Genomic DNA, 23,654 nt, shown 5'->3' with positions numbered 1-23,654 from the left:
TGAAACAGTGTAATATGTTGGAATGGAAGGCAAGTGGAAGTGTTCAGATATACTCCTGAGATTCTTTTATTTGTCTATACAATAATTTTTTTTTTTTGTTATATAAATGCTAAATGAAGAGCACAGCAGTGATTTTCTTAAATCTGTACAGAACTTTGCTGTTTTCAGTCCCTGGGCCATAGCTGTGTGAGCTATAATTTTACAGATAGAGGAAACTAAGTATAATGAAAAGATGTAAATAACCCAAGCAAGAACCAGTAGCTGTACAGATGTGTGAATAAACTGTCACTGAAGGCCTGTGCTAAAGTCTGGACTCAGGAATTTTCAGAGGGAAGGAACACAATGGGTAGAATGTACACAGGTAAAATTCACACTTTGATGCTATATTGGGCTTGCACTTGCATCTGCATTTCTTCCAATCCCATTTTCCTTTAGGTTAGCTGGATTAAAACAGAACAAAAGCTGCATCCTAAAGGCCTAGTGCCACTATCAGCCTCTTCTTGGACTCCCAAAAATAGGCTTCTTTTGTCCATCTTCTAGACACTGTATTGAAGAGAGTTTGAGAGAAAGGAGGGGAGATCTCTGTCCACCCTGGAAGGTAAGACGGAAAAAGCTATTTATAGGCTTTAGAGGAAGACATAGTACTGTGATATGTATCTTGGGAATTCCATTTAAGAAACAATTTCAGATTTCATAATGAGTGGTTTGTTCTGCAGGTAACCCAAAATACTGATGGTTTCAGTACTGTCTTCCTATAATGAATTTACATACACTATTACTGGTTTTAGACAGGTCAACCTAATTTGATAATCTACAGGAATAGATTAGTACCGTGTTAAACTAAACTGTTTAATTATTCTGTGCTGATTTGAGATCCCAGTGAGGCTTTTTATAAAGCTTTCTTTTTTTGTCTGTTTGCTGTTGCATACACCGATACTCCATTGACATTGCAGATAGGTGTATTAAAAGTTCATTAAGTTAATTACACCTCTAACTTAGTAGTTAATTTAACTGCTACAGTTAAAAATGAAATAGGACAGGAAAATACCATAATCTGAGTTGGACAGTTCTCCATACATCCTTAGTATGTTTCCTTACATTCCTTTCTAGTATGTAAGGAAACATACTGAAACTGGGGTAGTTCAGAGGCAGTGACACAAAGGCTCTATGGGAGCAAGAAGAGGGGTCAGCTGGAAGCATCAGTAAAGTCTGTGTGTATGTTCTGGACACTGTCTCATGGCAAATCTTAAGCTTTGTGGAAGATCTGTAAGTGGCTTAGATGTTGGGGATAATGTTTGGGTGAAAGCAAGTGCTAAATTTGCAGCATGTATTTTTACACAAACTTACTGGTTTTTCTTAGATGTACTGATTTAGCAGAAGTTGCCCACAGAGTGCATCTCTGGATTATCATTTTTTTAGGATAGTGGAGCTTGAGTTGAAAACAGCTGTGTGTCTCTCCAGTTCCATAATTTGAACTCCTTAGACGTAATAATTTTAGGTTTTTTCCTGGAGTCTGTTAGTGCCTTTTGCATATTAGTACTTCAGCTGAATAGACAAGAGACTTTTCAACACTGCTTGAAGCTAACAGATATCTAGAAATGAAGTAAGTTTGAGATATTTCCTAAGAAATATATTCTAATAACCCAGTTCAGGGAAGAACATATTCAGCATGATCTGTTTGGAATTTCTTCTCTTTGAAGGAGAAACTGTTTTTTTTTTTCTTGTCATATTTATATGGCTTTACTACGGTAAGTTCAAACTTGGTACTTTTTTAAAGTTAAGCTGTTACTGTATGTGTAATAATCTTATTACATAGTGGGGAGTATAGTTAACTAAAGTTATCCTCAAATAAATATGGAATTTCTAGTTTTATATTACAGAGTTTTTGTATACCTTGAAATAGAGAAGGACATTTTCAGTATTGTTAATGAGGGAAAATATGGGGTCTTTAAATCATTTAGTTGCCACAATATTTTGTATGATATTGGAGATGATCACTAGAATACTTGGATGGAAGAATGCAAGCAAAGTCAATTCAAGCAAAGCTTTAATGTTTTGATTTCACCTTTTTTAATATAGATAGCAATGTAATTTAAATTAATCTTCACTGCTGGTTCCTTGGATCTTATTCACCTGCTTTGACTTGAAAGAATTTAATGCAAATTGCTTCCTTCTCATAGTAGTTTTCTATGGTATAAGTTGTGAGAACTCCAAACATCGACTCGTTTCCTTGAATTATTGCAGCCTGTGCTGCATTGGATAGTTCTACCTTCTGATTACCCAAGATGGCTACAGTTCTTTAAAATGCCAGTGCTTTCTGTCTTGAATTCATTATGTATTTAATAAGCTGTCATGGTTTGACGCTGGTGCAATGTGAGCGGCCCCATGAAAATGCACCTTCCCTAATGAGTGCTGTGAGATGCAATCAGGAACAGAGTAGAGCAGGCTCAAGCTTAGAAATAAAGGAAAAAAAAAAACTTTATTAAGCTACTACTATGATAAAAGACACACACTAAATCTGGAATGAAAACCCTCCAAAACACTCCTCCTCCCCTCATCCAAACTCTAACAAACCACAGTGAAACACAAACTTGGACCCTCAATCAAGTCATCACCCTTCAGATAATTAATACTCAGTCCATTAAGGGAGAGAGAAGTCTCTTTTGTACCATAGACCCCCACCCAGTAAACACAATTGCCACCTCTTGCATTTCCATGTCACACCCGGCACCGCCCGGAGAAAATCTGCCAGTGTGACATTCTCCTTTCCATGTCACAGTGCTCTCACCACTGTGCATGGACAGACTGCTCATAGGGCTCTTTTAAGGATGCTTTGCCAAGTACCTAAGGAACAACATTTCAGTTTCTCATTTTGGGACAACAGTCCCCCCATTCCCTCCTCCCCTGGGGCCAAGGGTCTCAAGAATAGAGATCATCTTGTTCCTGAAGACAGAGGGCACCACCACACCCTCCTCAACTCTTCTCTGTTTACTCCATTCCTGTGCTGGTAGTCGCTGAAGCAGGTCTCTTGGCTATTACATCCCTCTAAAAATGCAGTCTCTGTTGCAGGAGGAATTGGTTCAGTCTATGGCTAACAAGAAAAGTCCAGCCGCAAACCTCTCCATCATCTCCTCCCACCTAAAAATTTCTTCTTCTAACATCTCAGGTCCCAGACTGTCTCTCTTCTCTTTCAAATTGAGGAGGAGTAATATTCTACAAAGCTTTCATTTCCCAAGAAAAGGTTAAAAGTCTCAGCGTCCCCACACGGCCGAAATCTCTGCCCCGGACTCCAACTCCCACACTGGGCACCTTCCCTCCCCTCTTTCTCCTCTGCCAGCAAATTCCAGGTGCCCTCAGGCTCTCTGTCTCTTTCCCTCTGAGGCGGGGGGAACAAAGGCATCTCAATTTCTCTCCACCCTTCCCTCCGCAGAGGGCCCCCGGTTCCAGTCCTTCAGCCCCTGGCCTACCTCGACCAGGCCACATGGCTTCCCCTCCCCCTCCCAGCCATGGCTGGGCAGGGGAGGTCTGTGCTACATTCTGACCATAACCAAAGAGAGAGCTCCCCTGGGAGCTCTTGCTTTTAACCCCCTGTGTTCTCAGAGGCGTGCCCATGCCTTCAGTGGTCACTCCAAGTGCCAATATCCAAACCTGACCACTAATTAGTTTGACCGAACTTCCTGAGAAACTTCACTTCCATGTCAAACCATGACAGAAGCTTTTATTCTGATGCTTACAATGAGCATTAGGCTTTATATGTGCTGATCCTTGTGGAATTAAGAATTATGCATGTGCTTCTCTGGCAGGTAACATCAGTTGTTTAGAATACAGTATTATGGGAATGCAATATGTACTTGTTCTTGAATACAATTCTGATGCAAGAATGGAAAAACAGAATGAGGGATGTGTTAAATATTTTCAGATATTTGGGGTTTACCTACCATTGTATTTTTTAATGAATTTGTAAAGTATTTTTTCCACTTTGTGGTAAATAGTTTGCATTTTTCACAATAGCAAGTTCCATAAGAATTCTTTTTCCTGTAATCTAATGTACAGTTTGATGTTGATATCATAGAACTTAGCTCTGTGTAGCATTCCTGAAGGTAACATTTTAGTTATTCCTTACTTGATGAGAATGTTATCCTTGACTTCTGCCAAAGTATCACTCTAGAATATTTCTTCACTTAGTATGACAGTGTATTTAGGTAACCAGAAGGAAATAATACCTAAAGATACCCCTTTGAAATTTAGGTTATTAGAGATGATCTTTGATGTACTTAAGGTTTAAATCATACTTTGAACTGGATACAGGAGGTAAACAGTGAATCATTCTTAAACTGGAGTTTTGCTCAGTATTATAATCCAGTACTGCTCAGCTCACAGCACCTACTTGACCTACTTGGCCATTTTGATGTTGCTGTTTGGTGTTACTCACTGTCATTAAAAGTGAAATTTGTTGATTTTATAGTTGCACGAGATTAGCTGGTTATAAAGTGTTAAAGGAAGAAAGGGAAAACTGGAAACAAGTTTGGTTTTTTAATACTAAAAACTGTTAGCAGTCTGAAGAGAGTGAGGAAAAGTGTTCAGGTGACATGTTAGAAGTAGTGAATTAAAGCTGGAGAGGTGAGAACAAAATGATGGATGCCTATTGTGGTTTATTTCTGGCCAGCAATTAAGCCCTATGCAGCCTCTCACTGGCTTGTATCAGAGAGCTGGAAGGGTAAAAGCACAAAAACTTTGGGTTAGGATAAAGACAGGTTAATTAAAAAAAAAAGAAAATAGGGAGAAATAACAACAAAAATCAACGCAAGAAACCTGTGATGCAAAAAATTGCAGTAGCTCGCCATCAGGTGACCAATTATCAGCCAGTCCCCAGGCAGCAACAGGGAAACTGCGCACACACCCTCTGCCCCTTACCCCAGTTTTTCATTGCTGAGCGTGACACTCTGGGGAATGGAATACCCCTGAGTTCTGTAGGGGTTGGCTGTTGTGCCTGCATCCTCTCCCAGCACCTTGGGCATCCCCAGCCTACTCACTGGTGGGGTGGAGTGAGAAGTTGGAAAAAGTCTTGACTCTCTGTAAGCACTGCTCAGCAGTAACTAAAACATTCCTGAATTATCAACAGTGTTTCCAGCACAAATCCAAAACACAGCACCATGTACAACCGACTGTGAAGAAAATTAGCTCCAACCCAGCCAAAACCAGCAACAAAGCTCTTAGATGTTTTCAGAGATTTCTTTGAAATTATGATGGTCTGTAGAAGTGTAGATTAAATGGAAAATTATGTTGAAACTCATGTACATGACTCATTTTGCCTGTTTGGTGAAATGGTTCATGCATGCCGTTGTAAAACTGCAAAATAAATGTATCTCTTTGATCAGCTCTAGCTTTGGTGTGCAAGGGCTTCGTGTATTTCTATTAATTCTGTCTTAGAGGTCACAGAATTCTATAAAGAGGTCTTCTGGAACTGTGTGTGAGTGGGAGATTCAGAAAGGGTTTATTTTGGCATTTCTGCTGCACTTTTAAATAATTAGAATTAGTTCTATTTTAGGGCACGCAATTGTTTCAGTATCATAGAGTAATCTGAGCTGTTTTTCATAGTAATTCTGTGTTTACATCACAGAAAATACAGAGGAAGCTGTTGTCCTTCCCTACAGTTTTTTCCCCTTGTTTTAGCATCTTACATCCTCTTTATTTCTTCCCTCCCAGCTCTGAGATCCTCTGTTGCAATTTTGGTTGTGTGTTTGGAGAGAGGGAGAGCGTATTAAGGAATGTTGGCATGCCTGGCTTCATCTTTCTTTTCTAGCTAATTTTTAGTTCTGCAGGGATTACTTTTTCCTATTGAAAAGAATGCATCAGTAAGTGTTCTGGTTCATCTATCTTTAACAGATGATCTTTAATGCTAGTTATCTAGCATGAGAATTGTTAATTACCTTTCTTATAATCTGGTTTTCTGCTGATTATGCTTCTTGAATTTTTGTATGCTTCCTATTGGATGTGGTTAATACATGACCATGAAATTGTACTATGATTAACTTGTGTTCTGGTGTCGAGAACAGGCAGCAATCAGACAATGAAAGAAATTAGGTTTTCTTTATTCTCAAGGGTAAAAGTGAAGTTCAAGTCTGCTGTTTTACCTCATTCATACTAATAGTATCATAATCATGCTTCTCTGCAATTACAGATATTTTAGTCTTGTAAAAATAATTGATGTCAACCACAGTAAGAACTTTTTTTTTTATTTAACAAAGGTTATAAAATAAGTGGTTTCATATTAATAGACTTAGGCAATGCTGCTTGAAATGGTAGTAACATTTAATTAGAATGACACTTGTATTAGCTTTTTACCTCTGGTCAGTTTTGTTGGAAACTGTAAACTTGGAAGCCAGTTTTGTCTGTTGGTTGATAATATTGTTTGATGGACAGACTTCAGAGTATCTCAGGGAGCAGAGTTCCTGGGTGTGAATGCTGAGGTGGGAGGTAAAATAATGGAAGGTATGAAGATGCTGTAAGTGAGGAAGAGTTTCTTCTCCTTTCTGTTGGTCAGGAATTTGTCTTCAAGTGAGTAAGAGTCGTAATGTCATAATCTGGGAGGAAGGTATACTTTACTGAGACATTGCTGACCATGAGTCTTATTACTGCTATTTACTGAGGAATGCTTGGTGTCTGGAATATGGAATTATTTTCATGTCTTCTTTAGTCCTGGGTAGCCCACATGTGATCAGCTTCTGGAGTAGCTGTTTCTGGGGTGAACCAATGACCTGCTAACCTCTGGGGCTTAGTAGGAGTAAATATGACCATCAGTCTTACCAGAAGTAAGATACAGACTTTAAGGTGATATGCATTCCATATGTTCAGCTTTCTCAATGTTGGGAAAGTCAATTCTTAAACATATTTGCTACTAGTGATTTGTGATAAAATACCAAGCATGAGAACCTGTGTTAGGTGCATGAATTCAGTAGGACCATGTGAAATGGTAAATGAAGGACAGGATGCAGACCAAGTGTGCTTTTGCTGCATGGGAGCTTGGTTAGAAAGACTAAGTTAGTGTGTTTTTTGTCAGAATCAATCCATGCCACTAGTTCAAAAAAACAAAGTATAGTGTTTGGTTTAATTGATTATGGTTTTGCATGTTTGAGCAGGACTTGATACTAAAATATATCTCCTGAGATTTCTTGAAAAACACACACACACACATTCATTCTTGATTCTGGACAGTTTATTTCAAGTATGTATTGCTTCAGCACTGGAAAACCTAGGCTTTATGAAATTCCCTACGATTTAAGCATGCAAAATGACTAGAGAATAGACAAGACTAGTTTTGAATCAAAGATGTTTCCTAAAATTAGTTCCAGTAATTTAAAATTATTTTGAAAATGTATTGTTAAAAAATTGCTGAATATGTTTGCCAACTATTCATCCTTCTGTTATAAAATATTTTAAAATAGTATGAAATAGAAGTGCTACAGACTTTTTTCCTCTCCCTTGGTCATTTCCGTGGTATCTAACACTGTTTAAAACCAAGTGCATGTAAGAACTAGCAGTGGTGGATTGTTTGGTTGTGTTTCTGTATAATCCGTGTTTATCAAGCAGTATATATTTTATATCCTTTATGGGTAAATTAATAGTTTGAATAATATTTGTGTTTTCCTTATTATTTCTATATACATCAGCTGTGGAAAGAGCTGGCCAGTGTCTTCATAGAAGCATTCCAGGGGTGTGGTGTTTAGCTGGCATGGCTGGATGGAAATTTAAGTATCCAGTTTTGAATATAGATTTGCAAAGTAATTATGATACAGTTTGCAATCAATGCTGGTGGAGAGTACAGCAGAGAGAAATGGTGAACATGTGTTTTCTGTTTTATAATAATCCTGGTTTCAAATGTTTGCCTAAATAGTTTTGCTTTCCAGTAGTTTTCTGTTATTTAATTTTATATATTTGCTTATGATACTTTTTCTATAACTATGCCTTTGTTTCATTTTACAGAGGAAATAAAGGCTGAAACAGAAAAGCAAAGGTATGTGATAGTTCATCATATTAAGTGATAGTGCTTTTAACATCTTAAAATGTGTACCATGCTTATTCTGCACGGGGAGTATGGGCTCTCTCTGAAGAGCATTTTCAGCATATTTTGGGTGGTTGGTGGGATCTGGAAACATACAGATAGTGCTGCTTTACGTGACTGGTTGTTCTGGTGCAAGGCACAGGGTTTGCGAGAAGCAGCAGAAGGTAGCTTAGAGGGAGCAGGGTGGTATTCTCTGACCAGGGAGCATAGGAAATACGGATCAAAATTGGAAAATATCTTTGTGGATGGCACAGAAATTCCTTTCGTGTATTGCTGGAAGAGCCTTGAAGTAGATTCAGAGAAGGGGGGAAGAATGCAGGTAAAAGACTTGAAGTGAGTGATCAGAGGGAGGAGATCAGGGCGAGGAAGTGGGAGTGAGCAGAGAAAAGTAAGGTAACTGGCAAAGATAGTGTCTGGAAAGGACCTTGTTAGGGAATAGGTGTAGATTTGTGAAGACAGTTCTTGTACAAGTGATGGTAAAACCAAAAATTGACATTCAGCAGTCTTTTGCTGTCAACAAACTTCTAAGTATTACTACACTGTGGGATCTGTTATTGGCATTTTGTTACATGTTCCACAGGATCATCTTCTTCATCCCAGTGTATGTTCCTAACTCTGAGTCAGGACCATGAGGTGAAGACTGTTCCTACCACCTGTTGAGAGAATTGCATCAGTGGGTGAAACTGAGGATGAAAGTGTTCTTAGGCAGCTGGGTGCTGCTTGGGGATCTCTACCCTATAACTGGATTTCAGTATTTGGCAAATCATTGCAACCACAGCTGTCAAATTTGGATGTTAATGATTTCTGCTTCATCATCTGGATATTTGAGCAGAAATCTACAATTTTGGTTTGGAAAATAGAATCACTTCTAGCTGTAACAAAGTCTGTGGGAACTTTGTTTCAGAAGATGTAAAGGAAAACTTAATATCAAATAAGCTGAAAAATTTAATCTTGCAGTTTATCGAATTGGGCTCTTAAAACTTAGTGCATCTGATTGAGATTGTGCTTTGCTTTCCCCCAGCAAAATAAAGTCAAAACAATGAGCTCATAGTAAGACTGTAAAAATAAATGTAATATTTATGTAGTGTTTAGAAAATGTTGCATCCAGCACTACAAGATTGTCTCAGACAGAAAGTAATAATGTGAATTTATAATTGGTTATTCTTAGAGTGGTATAAATAAAGCAGAAGTCCACATTGTGAAGCATGATAAGTAAAAATGCTTTATGTTAAATATTCAGTGACAGTTATTTGTTCTGGGCACTGAATAAGGAAAAGTAATATCCGGTCCTGTTGTTAAATACCATGCTAAAACTAATGAGACCACAGAATTAAAACAATTTATACAAATGTGGTTGAGCCATTTCTGAACTTCCAGTGCACAATTTCTGCCCTGTGAATATCTGAAGCTGTGATTTTTTGAGGGGTAGAAAGTGTATCTCTTATCTTCCTATAGGCATTTTCTAAATAGATTTTGGTTTCTTTGGTGCTGTCTTTATTTTGACAGTAGCCTTTTGCTACTGTGAAGGCTTTGCTGGACTTGGAAATTGTGAGTGGACTTCTCTGTTCTTACTGTAGAATCAAATTGTTTAGGTGCAGTAGAAAATACTGTTTTTCTAGGTCTTAGAATAGAGGAATGTCTTAGTCTATGAAATTATTTTCAGGTTCTTACTTCTGTAATTGAGATTCTAATACCATAATAAGGGATTTCTAATGATGAGTCTTTAATTTTTTCCAGTCCCTGTTCAAGGTAACTGATCTCAGTTAACCTAGAATAAACTGAAGAATAGATCATTTCCCCTTTCCAGAAATTTTGCATGGAAAACATCTCCTTTTGTTCTGTTACTTGTTTTTTAAACAGAGCTGGTATTTGACAGTGGGGTGGAGGGGAAGGGAATAGAAAAGTATAAGCTGATTTATGTAACCATTACACAGCAAATGCTGCCAAAATAATTTCCCAAACCCAAAATTCGATACATACCTTAACCTTTCTCTATGACTAATACATAAATATCAGCATATTTCATAATTCCCATGCTTTGTAGATGCTTTGGTGGAAGAAAGTTTTGGGGATAGTTTCTGGGTTTAGAAGCAATTCACTGACATGAAGAAGTCCTTTTGAGTTTGTCCTCTCCTCTCCCTGCTATCCCCTTCCCTTACATTATCAGCAGTGTGATGAGCTTTACTGAGCTGCTTTTCCAGAAAAAAATGTGCATCATCCTCCATATTTAATATCCTGCTCATTTTAAAATAGCTTTCAATTAAGAGAATTAAGAAATACTTGAGGCTTATTTAGTAGCTTGCTGTAGCATGGGTTCTTCATTTTTGGAATCTTACCATGGCCAGCTCCTTGTTTTGTGCAATTGTGGGTTTATTGCCAGAGAGGTCTTCTTAATTTTAATGATTTCAATGGACATAATCACTTAGATGAGGAGCAGTCTTGTCATAAGACACAAGCAACAGATAACTGCCCTTTCATTCCTCAGAGTAAAGCTTTTATAGGAATATTGTAGAGATTCAAGAACATAGAAGAATCATGTACTTCCTCTGCAACTTATCTGATTAGGGTGTTGTTCAAAAGAGCTGTGCTTCCAGCAAAACAATACAGAGCAATAAATAAAGTTATGCATCCAACAACAAAAAAAAAAGAAACCTCTGGTTTTCTTCAGGTGTAGGGATAAATTCTTAAACCTTCAAAAAAGATGTAGTCAGTAAAAAGTACCATCTTAATACTAATTACTCACTCTTAAGTCTTGAATTCGGGTGCCCTTTTTAAGCAACCTAAACAAGATCTGTTTGAATGTGGTGACAGATATAATCTAAAGGACAATCCAGCCTGCTCCTTGAAAAGCTGAAACTAATTTGTATTGATTAGTTTAAGGCCCACTCCTTAATGTGTGGGACTGCAATCATGCTTTGGATTTATAACAAACTCTTAGCAGTTCATTCTTCTACTTAGGGAACATGAAATTGCGTGCATTCCTTGAAGCATCTCTTTTAATTAGCAACACGCATGGGAGCTGTATTTGAATGCAGTTGTTCTACCAAGATCTATTTGAATTACTGCAAGAATTCTGTAGGCCTTCACTACAGAATGTGACATTTTGCACTTTTTTTAATACTGCTTTTCAAGTCTGTGTAAGACAGTGTAGTTTATCTTTTATCTAAAGATACCTATGAGTGCATGAAAAAGGTTGGGAATGCTTTCTATAAAGGTGATGAACTCATCTTGCTTTGACTCAAAGTGAAACTGCATTGATGCACTCAAATTAGTGAAAAATGACCGATTCCTTATTATCCTTTTGTGGTATTAATGAGTATGACCTTTCTAAAGGTGCTGTAATCAATAAAACTTGAACAGCTCAGAATTGTCTTGCTTTTGTACAGTTAATAATTTCAGATAATTTACCCATGTGAGATATGTTGGTAACCACTCAACTCTTAAATTAAGTGATTTTACCTGAAGCAGAGAATGAGATAAAGGTTTGGTTAGTTTTGTTCTGTTAGTTTTTTGCTTTTGCCAGTCTGGTAAGGAGAGTCCTGAGGTATTTCAGAGGAAGCAAGACTTTCTGCTTCCAAACTAGCAGGTACCACTGGATAACCCCTTAGTGGGCAAGTGGGTCAATTTGCCTGGTCCACAAAAGAGCCATGAAGTATAAAAGGTGTTAAGAATACTTTATGTATTACTATTGTTAGAAGTTTGTGTTTCCTAATGTTAATTTTCTTAATATATTATTTAATTCATAAACATTGTGGTGATGAGAACGATTTGTGTGGTCACTTTACAGTATTCTAATACAGTCATTCTGTTTAGTCCCCCTCATGGAGAAGCAAAGTCTGGTTCAAGCACTCTTCCACCTGTGAAATCAAAGACAAGCTTCATTGAAGCGGACAAATACTTCCTACCATTTGAATTGGCATGCCAGTCCAAGTGCCCCAGGATTGTCAGTACATCTCTAGATTGTTTACAGGTCTGTATGAAGATGAGTTTTAACTATCAACTGTAAAAGCCTGTTGCTTTGGAGGGGGAATACAGTTATATGTAATAAATAATGTCACATGGTTTTTATTATTTTACTCAATTGCATGCACAACCAAATAGAATGTGTTTCTCACAAAAGATGAATGTATGCTTTATTCATTATTTAGTGTATGTTTCTTTATGTATATATGTTTTACTACAGTTTCCTGGCTGGGTTATTATGTACAGCAACCTATTTTAATGTATTTAAATGTGTGTTGAGCTAACTCAGCAGGTATAGCATTAGCAAATTCATTTTATGCTATTTCTAATTGCAGTAAAATATTTTCAATTCGATATGTCTAGTCTCTCAAAACTCTTGAGGCTCCTGTAATGTTTTCAGAAGAAATTCTGCAGCGTTGTATTTAGCCATTCACTCCTCCAGAGCAGCCCAACAGTGAACTCAGTTTACAGTCACAGGCACATGTGTGCTCTCGTACCATGATGCTACTCTGTGTAGCATGGGGATTTACAAATGCTCTTGTGCCTAAAGTGTTCAGAAAAGGATTTTACTAATTTTGTAATAAATTTCACTTCTAAGTATTGAACACCTTGGGAAAGCAAAGGATACTAGAACACGTAACACCAGAAGAAACTCTAAAAAATAGAACACTAGCTAGTAGCTCAAATAGAAATCATTTATCTGGTATAAAAACATTTGTATATTGACTATATATGAAGACTTCTGTGATATAAGTTAGTTTTTAGAATTCTGTTTGTTTTAGAACATTAACTGCTGAACAAAACTTCAATGTTAAACTTGCTGACAAACTTTGCATAGCAGACTGAACTTTGCATTGCTGACTGAAAATTGAATAAATCTGGAGGATATGTAAAAAGTCTTTGATGTTTTATGATACATGGGGTAAAAGGTACTTTGGTTTATTTATTCTGTGCAAGTTAGAACTATCAAGTGAATTTATTTATTATAACAAAAAGCTGGCTTAATTTTTTAAAGCTCTTATTTACATGGTTTTTTTTTCCTCTCTCCAGAAACTTATAGCATATGGGCACTTGACAGGGAATGCTCCAGACAGTACAGCTCCAGGAAAAAAACTAATTGATAGAATTATCGAGACAATATGTGGCTGTTTTCAAGGCCCTCAAACAGACGAAGGGGTTCAGCTACAAATAATAAAGGTAACATGTTTAATACGTCCTGTATTTGTAGTGGTGGTGGCAGCAGACAGACATTCTTGACCTCAGAGTTCAAAAGCAGAAGTGCATAATTTGTAAATGTCACGGTAGTGTTGAAATATTTTCTGTTTCTTGGAGATGGAAACTTCCTATTCTTTGCCCTTTCCCTAATTTCTTCCACTGCATTTTGGGTGAACTCATGGTTGTGGCCTCAAGTCTTGTACGTAGACCACTGGGTGAAATTCATTCACAGCAGACCTGTGGAGCCTCTAATTGTGAGGAATTACTGTCAAACAGTCCTGCACTCCCAGTGGGGGAAATGGTAGTTAAGCAGCAGATTTTAAAATCCATTTTGGAATTTGTTGATGAAGTACAATTAGACCTGGCAGTTGGACATTACCATGGTAGCTTTGTACTGCTGTGTCATACACTTTTGCTGGAAGGAGGTCCAGGTTTTGTTTCCACAGCTTATATAAATGTTGCATGTGGAGTTTGTATGAATGTTTCTGGAGAACCTGTTTTCTGATTGCAGCCATTAATTATGGGTATTTGTTTCAGGAAATTACTATGCCAAGTACTAGAATTTAGCTGCTTAGTGGAAATGCTGTACCCTGTTCCTGTAACAGCAGTCTTTGAATGGCCGCAATGGTGAACAGCAGTGAAGAATACATTTGAAGTTAGTTAAGCGAAGTGGAGTGTTTGTTACCTCATAATCCTGTGTATATGTATCCTGAGGCATTGGCATTTCTTGCAGATTGTATTTACTTGTATTAATGCAAAGAATGTACTTTATTCTCCTTTTCATAGCTCAAACGTTCCCTGTTCTTTTTTGCACTCCACTTCTCCTGCAGATAGTTGTTACTAATGTTGGTTCATGCTCCTATTTTCTAGATTTGTTGTGTTGTTTTGCCCATGCGTTTAAGATGTTTTCCATCCTGCAGAGGGAAGTTTTTATTAATTTAAACTTTCAGTGGCTGAAAGTATTATAACTCTCTCTCGTTGTAATACTGTCTCTTTGAATGCTTTCTTATTCCAATCCTCCCTGCCTGAACGTGCTTTAAGAGCTAATACTCCTTCTGTTCAGGAGAAGATTCGAGAAAGTAAATTCTTCAACAATTGTAAAGTGCATTAAGTGTGTACACTCTTTTACTGCCTTAATTTTTTTACTGTTTACATGTAGCTAAATGCCATGTTAGAGTAACTGGGTAAGCGGAGAGTTTTGACTTTTACTTGACTTTTGACTTTGACTCCATCTTTGTCCAATACACTGAACACCATAAAAAGCTTGAAAATTTTAAATAACCTTGGCAAAGACCCGAACTTTTGACTTTGGAAGAATAATGAAACTTCTAAGTCAGTCACACTCTCTTAGGCCTCTCTTCAGTTCTGAGATGATTTGGATGGAATGAATGTGGACCCTGCTTCTCCAGTATGATTTGAAGGATGATCTTCTTAGACTCTTCTGTGGTTCTGGTGATTAGTATGTTGTCTGATGAATCTTAATTCCATCAGGGAGAAAGAAGGCAGAGAGACCTGAATCTCCTGCTTTTTTGTGCTAGTGTTCCCAGGCTGTTAACCACAACATAAGCAGCACTCCCACAGGGCAGCTGCTTCACCAACACCATAGTGAAAGCTGAGAACTTTGATCACATGGACACCTTCCTCTCTGGAGGACTGTCTTGGTTCTGCATGCAGAATGGGTGGCCCTTGCACAGCATTCTGCCCTCACTCTGGGATCTGTGAGCTGCCATGGGGCAAGAGTTAACATGCAGGGCAGGTTTCCTAGTTACGGGGTGGCTTTCCAGGGGTGGAGTCATCTTAAGCCAGTTCCCAACTACCAGAGCCACTTAGACATTCTGAAAAGACCTTTCTGCTGACTACCAAGGAAATAATCTTGCTGACACAGAGAAGTATATTTTGTCTTTTTTTTAGCTATCTAAGCTTTAGAGTCATGTCCTTCAGTAGTTCTGTTGGAGGCCAGTTTAACTTTTCTGCTGCTATCACTTGCATGTTCTCTTCTCTTCTGTAATGCCCTTGTTCTTAATCTGCAGACTCTGTGATGAACCAGACTGGGAAACTAGCTTTTTCCTTCCTTTCCCTTGTAGTTTAGTTTGATTTGGTGTAATTCTTATGCGAAGCCATGTAACTTTCTTGTGTAGTTGTTGTGGTGGGGATTGATGTGGCAGACACAATGCAAGTAATTAGACTGCTGATGCGATTAAAAGTGCTTTATTCAAATTGTGTGAAATAACATCCCTTGATTGAATCTTCCTGCCTCCAGGCTCGCTTTCCTACAGCTGCTGTGGCATTTGTGGTGTGTGAATGCAGACTTGCACTGACAGTTGCAGAGGTCTTACTTGAAATTCTGTTTACATTTCTTCTGGCCTTTTGGTGTCTGAAGAACTAAAACTATGGCAATTTTTTTTTCTTTAATCTGTAAAAAAGGAATAGGGATGAGGCAGGATTGAACATGATACCAACTGTTTACATTCATGTGTTTTCTTTCCTTGGTTTGCCATATGGAAGGTATATGCTATTATCTAGGTACTTTTACAGCTTAACTTATTAATGTTTTGTGTGTACTTGATAGCTGTAGTCTGAAAAGTTGAATGTTATTTAGTGACTTTTTTTAGTGTCACTTAAACTCAAAAATTATTTATCTCTGAAGTTTATTTGATATATTTGTTGTTTTGTGTTTTAAGGAGTTCAGTTTCCTGTGTTTTTCAAAAGTCAGTCCATACTAGTCGGTCCATTATTTTGTGATAAGTAAATGTTTGGATTTCAAGTTAACTTAAAAAAAAAAAAAATTATTGAAAATAACCCTGTAGACCCTCTCAAAGGAAACAGAATTATGTGGTTCTAGTAGCTAATTCACACTAGAGAGAGGAGCTAGGGCTGTTCTGTTTTAGGTGCTGTTCCAAGTATTCGGGAGTTTCCAGGCAACTGAATTACGAAATTAAGACAAAGTAAGCCCGTGCAGATCAGATGACAGCTGTACTGTGTCATAAATCTTCCAAAGATAAGATGATCAGAGTTGGCTGAGAGGAAGAAAAAACTGACCCCTGAAAATTTTTATCCTGGTTGTAGTCACATTATTTTGTTGTAACTGTGCTATTCTTAAAAAATATGCAGTCTGAGAGGAATCAAAAGTTTAGAGTTATAGATGGATGCTGGAAGTTTTTAGTAGAGGATTATTGTTAATTTAGTTTACTTTTTAAATTACATTTGTTTTGCTTCACAAAGCATGATACTTCCTGAACTGTTTTAATGCTTTTATTTTAAATAATAGAAAACTCACGTGGCAAGTGTGCTTCAGGCTAAAAGAAAAAATACTGTAGATGTCACACAAAGATATGATAATCTGTAACTCAGGAAGTTATCCTGGAGATTTTTCTCCTTTCCCAAAGCCACCCAATGGTTGTTTATAAAAACGAATAAGCTTTATTTATAGTAAGTAGGTGGCAGCACAGGACTGTAGGGCCTTTTCCAAACACAGAACAATAAATATGAAGGACTGGAGGGAAAACATAAGGAAACAAACTCAGAGTCAGGGTGGTAGCCAGTAGTTTCAGGGCAAGGAGGGTTTGTTGGCTGTTGGTAGTTTTTGCAGGCTTTGTGACAAAGAAAGGTTCTGTGGAAGAGGCTGAAGGAGAATGAGGTAGTGCTAACCTTTCACAAAGGTTTCCTTCTGTTTGTAAAGAGCAGTAAAGGGGAAGAGTAAATAAAGTAGGCTTTTTTTTTCTTTCCTTTATTTATTAGCTCACAGTCAGGATACTGTGGAAACAGATGAGCTAAGTGTCACCAGAAGGAGTGGGAACTCAATTGCAAAAAGCTTTGAGCAGCAAAACTTCATATGGTAGAAAAGAGCAACATAATGCTGTGACTCCATAGGAATAGCTTGCTATTCTGACCTCTGCAGAGAGCCATTTTTCTGTCCAGGCTTTGCTCCCAGACTTTTCCCTTAACTCATCATTGTCCTAGCAAGCATTTAATACTCTGCAATTACTGAAATCACTTTTCAAACAAAAAAAAAAAGCCCAAAACTAAACACCAGAGGACCACCTGAGAGTGCTTTTTGTTTTGTATGATTTTTGCTTTTATTGATGAGTTACTGTTAAAGTAGCACAGGTAGTTTCATGCACTGTACCTATTGCAAAGTAAGAGTAAGAGTGTTGTTGGGAGGAAGGCAGAGGTTTTGTTACTCCATCTCTCAAGGACATGCGTTGTGTAGCAGTTTCAGATTTTGAGTAATCCTGTTTCACTGGGGCTGAGGTGATTGTCCTCTACTCATCCATGACCTGTCTCTTCTTCCTTGTGTTGGACATAGTAGTTGTTTGGTTACAGACTAAGGGGGAGTAACATGAAGAAAAGTACTAAAATGAGAAAGGATTTATTTTTCTAACAGGTGAGTTCACAAGGGTTTCAGAGGAGCAGTACTACCACTTGTGATCATAACACATGGTTTCTCAGGTTAGCTGTCATGCCATTGTGATAATGATATACTCTTCTATGATAGAGAATCAGGTGATGTTGTCTAGGGCATATAATCAAATTGAGCCCTAAATGGAAACCGTCAAGAGGGAAGGATGTTCAGAAAGTAACTGTAAAATACTTTCTGTCTTCTGTTTGTTCTCATATTTCTACTGGATTGGCATACTAGCAGAAGAGAAATGGGACTGAGATGTGAAGTTAGAATAACTAATAGCCTGAGGATGACTCTAAATTGTAAGGAAGATGGAAGATATTAGCAAAAGATCAAAGCTAAAAATGCTTATCAGTTTGCAAATGTGTATGGTAGTCATTAAGATTTGTATCTAGTGCCTGGGAAGGAAAGAAACCCAAAGAACTGACTATCAAAAGCTCTGTCAACTCTTGTATATTTGATATCTGCAGGGAGATGCCCTGTAGAAAGACTGATTCCTCAGGCTGTGCAGCAAATATTGTTCAGTGAACTTGGATTAATATATTAAGTAGGTATGTCTCAGTGTGTGTTTGAAGTGTTTCTTTGCCTCCACACCTCTAATCAGGTGGTGTGAAAAGAGCCAGGATCTACTATTCATAACAAGCATACTGAAAAAAAACTTAGGAAATACAAGCTGTTAAGCCAATTAAAACAAAAGAGCACATAATCTATCTTGTCACCTTGTCGCCTTTCTCTAGCTGGCTCTACTTTTTGTTATTAAAAGTTGGGTGAAAAAACATCATAAGATTTCACTGAACTGAGTTGGAAGTTAAAATTGAATTTTTAAATAGCAGCTTCTTACTCATCCAAATTTAAGAAGGAGAAAGAAGGTGACACAAAGGAGTAACTTTATGAATGACATCACCAGAACCAGCGATGGAGGCTGGATGCCCCTGCACCTTTCATTAGTGTCCTGACTGCTAGGCTGCAAGAGACCTTGTCTACCAAGTGAAAAAAGCTGTAGGTGGTTCTTAAACTGGTGTATTAAGTATGTGTGTGTACATGTGTCAGTGGTATAATTTGTAACTGAGTGAAAGAAGTATTAACTAAATCTAAATATGTACTGTGTTGGGTCCAAACAGTAGTGGTTTGGGAAAAATAGGTGTTTATGCCTGGGCTCCACTTGTTCAGCTTGTTTTCAAGAGTGACTTGAATCCCTTTTTAAGGAATTTGAGTGAGACATGGGTACTATTTCTCCATTTCTTGGTGTCTTGTGTGTATAGAAGTTCTGACAATGTCAGTAAGAGATGCGAGGTGTGGTTTGACAAGTAAATTACCCAACACTTGAAATAACTTTTGTTTTCAACTATGGTAAATTAAAAAAAAAAAAAATAGGAGCTTTCCAGTGCTTCCAGTTCTTTCTTTATTACCCTAAACATCCCATTAAATGGTAACTGTCAAAGTTTTTAATGCTCAAATTCCCTCATTCCTTCTACTGGATTACGGTGATGAATACAAACTGTTGCAAACCAGGCTCTCCCCTTTTCATTCCACTCTGCTGCACATATTTCTGAAAATGTTTTCAAACCTTGTCCTCAGGTGCCTCTATCTTTACCCTTTAATCCAGCCTGACTCTGCCTCACATAAAGCTAATTTGTTCCTTACTTCTGTGTTATCTGATCTTTCACAGGCTTATGTGGTTTTATTTATTTAAAGAGAGACAGCTACTACTGGGAACAGGAAGAAATAAGCAAATTTCTACACAGGGGCCAACACAATTTTCTAGCATCTACCAAAAAAAAGCTGTTATAAAGGGCAGTTGTCTTAGTATAGCTGTCTAACCTCATACTCAGTCTTCGTTCATCACATTTACATTTATTTCTAAAACAACTTTTGGATCCTTTGGCTTCCCTTCCAGACTTTAATGGGTAGTCTGTTCCTGTTTTGTGTCTAGAAAATTTGAGGATTACTTCTATTAGCTACCTCTCTGATGGATCCTTTGGTTACTTCTTGCTGTTACATGCGATGGAACATGTGATTCTTAGATATGTTGATGAAAAACACTCAGTTTAATATAACTGGTATGATTTTCCAATATGGCTACAAGAGTATGTGGGAAAACATAATTAAATGGCAGTTCAAAATATGTATTTAGATATATTTTAGAAGTAGTCCAGTTTTGGTATTTATTAATTTGCAAACTTTTTGACTGATAAATGTTCTGACTGGTAAATATATATGTGTGTTTATTTAGGCTTTGCTCACTGCAGTAACATCTCAACACATAGAAATCCACGAAGGAACAGTACTACAGGCTGTAAGAACATGTTACAATATCTACCTAGCAAGCAAAAATCTTATAAATCAAACTACAGCCAAGGCAACTCTAACACAAATGCTGAATGTCATTTTTGCACGTATGGAAAATCAAGCAGTGAGTATCTTTATCTAGAAACTACCTCTTGAAAGCAAACCAGCTTGAGACATTTGTTTCATCATTATTAAGGCTTTTTGGCTTTTCTAATGTGGGTACTTCGGGGGGAAAAAAAAAATAATCTGGTATCTGATATTTTTCTTCTTGTGTTTTGCACTCTGAAGTATGTGGAAAATACAGAGTTTGGGGGTGGGGGTGGTGTACAGAAGTCACAGAAATTCTTCTTTTTCTGGGAATTCCAGAACAAGGTACCACAAAAAGCACAAAACACCAAAAAAAAGTTTGCCTTGATGTTTTTCCAAACACTCCTTGTTTATTGTCACATCTACTCCCTGAGCTTCCTTATAGGGCAGGCAGACAACTCTTGGATCTATGGTTTATGTAGTGTAGTCATCCCTTTGTTGATAGTGAAGGTATGAACTATGTGTATAGTTGGGAAGCAGCCCTCTTGCAATGGATTATCTCATGATACTGAAGTTATTTATAATTAAACAAAGATGCATTTTCTTAAACTGCTACTGTGTAAGCAGAGACAATAGAGATGTAATCTTTATGAAATAATACATCATATTGTTTTATTTTGATAGTGACCTTTTTGTGCATTTGCAATGCTTTTGTAGCTTCAGGAAGCCAAACAGATGGAAAAGGAAAGACACAGACAGCAACACCATCTCCAGCAGTCTCCAGTAAGCCATCATGAGCCTGAATCACCTCAGTTGAGACATATTCCAGCACAGGCTGATCAGCTGTCCAAAGACCATGAGAGAGAGCTTGACCACAGCACAAACGATGTGGACAAGAACCTTCAAGAAGATATTGAGGCAGAAAATGGATCTGACATTTCTAGTGCTGAAAACGAACAGACAGAAGCTGACCAAGCCACAGCAGCAGAAAGTAATCAGTGTGTATTTCTGTTGCATGGAGGGAGGGAAAGGGACTGTGAAAAGAAAGGCTTGAGGATTGTCTTTTTTCTCTATCCCAAATCTGGAGTAAGGCATAAGTTTTCAAGTAATTGAGTAATGCAAAATGCCTTTTTGTCCTTGTTGTCACTGTCCCTCAAGAGCATACTTAAGTCCTGCACTCTGTGGGAGTCTGTATCAAAAATTCCTTTTTGCATCTGTGCAATATTGTGAGAGTTTTTGAGAACAACATCTCAAAACCCTCAAGTATTCCGTGTTTTAATGTATGTGAAGATACAAAATGGATGTGTTTTGTTGGCACAGGCCTGTATATTAATTGCCATTTACAGATTAACGGCTGGAGTTCTTGCATTCCGCAAATACCTATTTTTGATGCATCCAAACATTTATTCTGAAATACTGAAGTGCAAGCAAAATACCTTCTTAATTTCAGCATTTCTCATTAATACTTGTTTGTGTTTGTTTTTCTTTATAAAGATCTTTCTAAAGCTGATGGAGAAACGTATGATGGTGAAAGCAATGAGTGTGAAGAGAAGGCACAAGAAATTGTAGAAAGTATTGTGCAGGAAATGGTGAACATAGTAGTTGGAGGTATTATATTAATATCTGTCTAGTCAATAGCGAGTGCAGTCTGGTTCTTGACCTTCAGAATTATTTCACCACTTTCAGTTATTTAACTAAAATTTATCATCATTTAAATATGACTTGCATGCTAAAGAAGACAATTGTGCTGTCAGACTTTAGCAGTGCATTATTTAACAGTAAAATGGACAGGATTTCATACATTGATTTACACTCTCTATTGTAGACTGATGTTCTTCTAAAATACAAATTCTTGGTGTTTTTTTGGTTTTGTTTTTTTAAATTATTATTTTATATTGTTTCTAAGTGGACACTCTTCAGAAATGGGTCCCTCTGTAGTAGCAGTTTTTCACTATACTTTTCAGTTTGTTGTAAATTGTTTATCAGACTAGTGAGTGATGTCCCATACCAATACTTCTTGGAAACTTGGTAGAGTGGTGTCCTTGACAATGTGAACTTATAATTAAACTTCTTAGTGTAATTTTCATTATTGGGAATTAACATTATTATATTATTAAACTTAAATATTTCCAATTTTTATAGTTCTGTAGTGCCATGTGAATTCTGTGTTAAGCTCATCTTTATTATTTTTTTAGTATTGAAATGTTGGTTTTAAAAACTCTTTTTAATTTTTAATCTCATATAACATTTGTTAATTATTTTTACATCTTTTCTGATAGATGTGGAAGGCACTGCAGGTGGTGATGGCACAACTGTATCATTAGAGGATGGCAGTGACAGCGAAAACATTCAGGCAAATGGAATTCCAGGGACTCCAATTTCTGTTGCTTATACACCATCTTTACCCGATGACAGATTATCTGTCTCTTCCAACGATACTCAGGTACAGGCAGATATAATTAGGAAATACTGAAAAAATGTATTATGTTTTAAATGTTGCCCAACACTTGTGCAGAGTGATTAGTATAATTCCATAAAATAGGTTACTGAGATGAATTTCAAGAATTAAGTCATGTTACTCTACTTCAATGCACTACATAAATGAAATTTTTCTGAATAAATTTTGCATGTGATGTCTTTTTTTGTCCCAGCATGTTTTTAGTTGTCCCATGGGGTTACTGTTCAAGAGAACTCAGTTTCATGTTTTGTGACGTGCTCTTGAGAAACTGTAAAACTAGTATTCAATATACATAGTGAAGCATATAGCAAATTATACACATGCCTGTGTAATTTCAGTGTGCTCTTTTCAAACAATAAATAGAAATTTCAAGCTGATAGCATGATCTTAATGCAGTGATTTCAGATCAAGAGTTTCATGTCTGAGAGGATTTGATTTTCAGTAAGAAAATGGATGTGAAAATACACTCCCTCTCTTGTATGAGACATGTATACACTTGTCAGCTGACCAAGAGTATTTGCTGTCAGAGTGTACTGAGTAATTAGGTTTGAGAATGATAATTTTAAATTCAAGAAGTTACAGTCATGTAGGCCATACCAATAGAAGACTTAACATTAAACATGTTGCTTATGTATGGAACAATAATACAGAATTTTAAGAAATTAGTAATAGGGATGTTTATTGTACCATAGACATTTTATCAAATGTATCTGGCAGCAGATAGGTAACTATTCATGTTCTATTAAAATGTCTGGTGTTTGGGTCTTTTTAAACTAGTTATCTACTGAAAGTGCCTGGCAGCAATTCACTGTAAATTACCGTACTTAAACTTGACCTACCTAATTTCATTACACTCCTCAGTTAATTCTGACTTCTTACTTAGTAGGCCATTTTTAGTAGTGACTTTTATTTCAGCTGGACTGCAGAATTATTTTTTTTTTTAATCTTGAGACCATAAAGCTTCAGTGACTTGGTTATATTTGTATAATATATTAACTTTTTATTGCTCAGAGGTGGGGATTTCCCTACACACCCCACTAATGCAAAATGGAATACTGAAATATGTTAACTTCCTTAGGAATCTGGAAATTCTTCAGGACCTACCCCTGGTGCTAAGTTTTCCCACATTTTACAAAAGGATGCCTTCCTTGTATTCAGGTCACTGTGTAAACTCTCCATGAAGCCCCTGTCAGATGGACCACCAGATCCAAAGTAAGTAGAATTTAAAAGTTTTCCTA

At 37.1% G+C, this 23,654-nt stretch overlaps 1 protein-coding gene across 1 annotated transcript in view; it reads left to right on the top strand.

The window, feature by feature from the left end:
* Nucleotides 1-23,654, top strand: part of ARFGEF1 (ADP ribosylation factor guanine nucleotide exchange factor 1) — an 85,389-nt gene that overhangs the window by 19,585 nt on the left and 42,150 nt on the right. The window contains exons 2-9 of the mRNA XM_054000537.1: nt 7,984-8,014; nt 11,876-12,032; nt 13,076-13,222; nt 19,876-20,055; nt 20,676-20,949; nt 21,453-21,566; nt 22,238-22,401; nt 23,495-23,628. Of these exons, the coding sequence (XP_053856512.1) occupies nt 7,984-8,014; nt 11,876-12,032; nt 13,076-13,222; nt 19,876-20,055; nt 20,676-20,949; nt 21,453-21,566; nt 22,238-22,401; nt 23,495-23,628 (1,201 nt within the window). The remainder of the gene's footprint in view (nt 1-7,983; nt 8,015-11,875; nt 12,033-13,075; nt 13,223-19,875; nt 20,056-20,675; nt 20,950-21,452; nt 21,567-22,237; nt 22,402-23,494; nt 23,629-23,654) is intronic.

Source organism: Vidua macroura, chromosome 1 (genome assembly GCF_024509145.1).
Source record: "Vidua macroura isolate BioBank_ID:100142 chromosome 1, ASM2450914v1, whole genome shotgun sequence".
NCBI classification, from domain to species: Eukaryota; Metazoa; Chordata; class Aves; order Passeriformes; family Viduidae; genus Vidua; species Vidua macroura.
The sequence above is the reverse complement of the archived record's forward strand: the minus strand, read 5'-3'. Positions and strand labels throughout refer to the sequence as shown.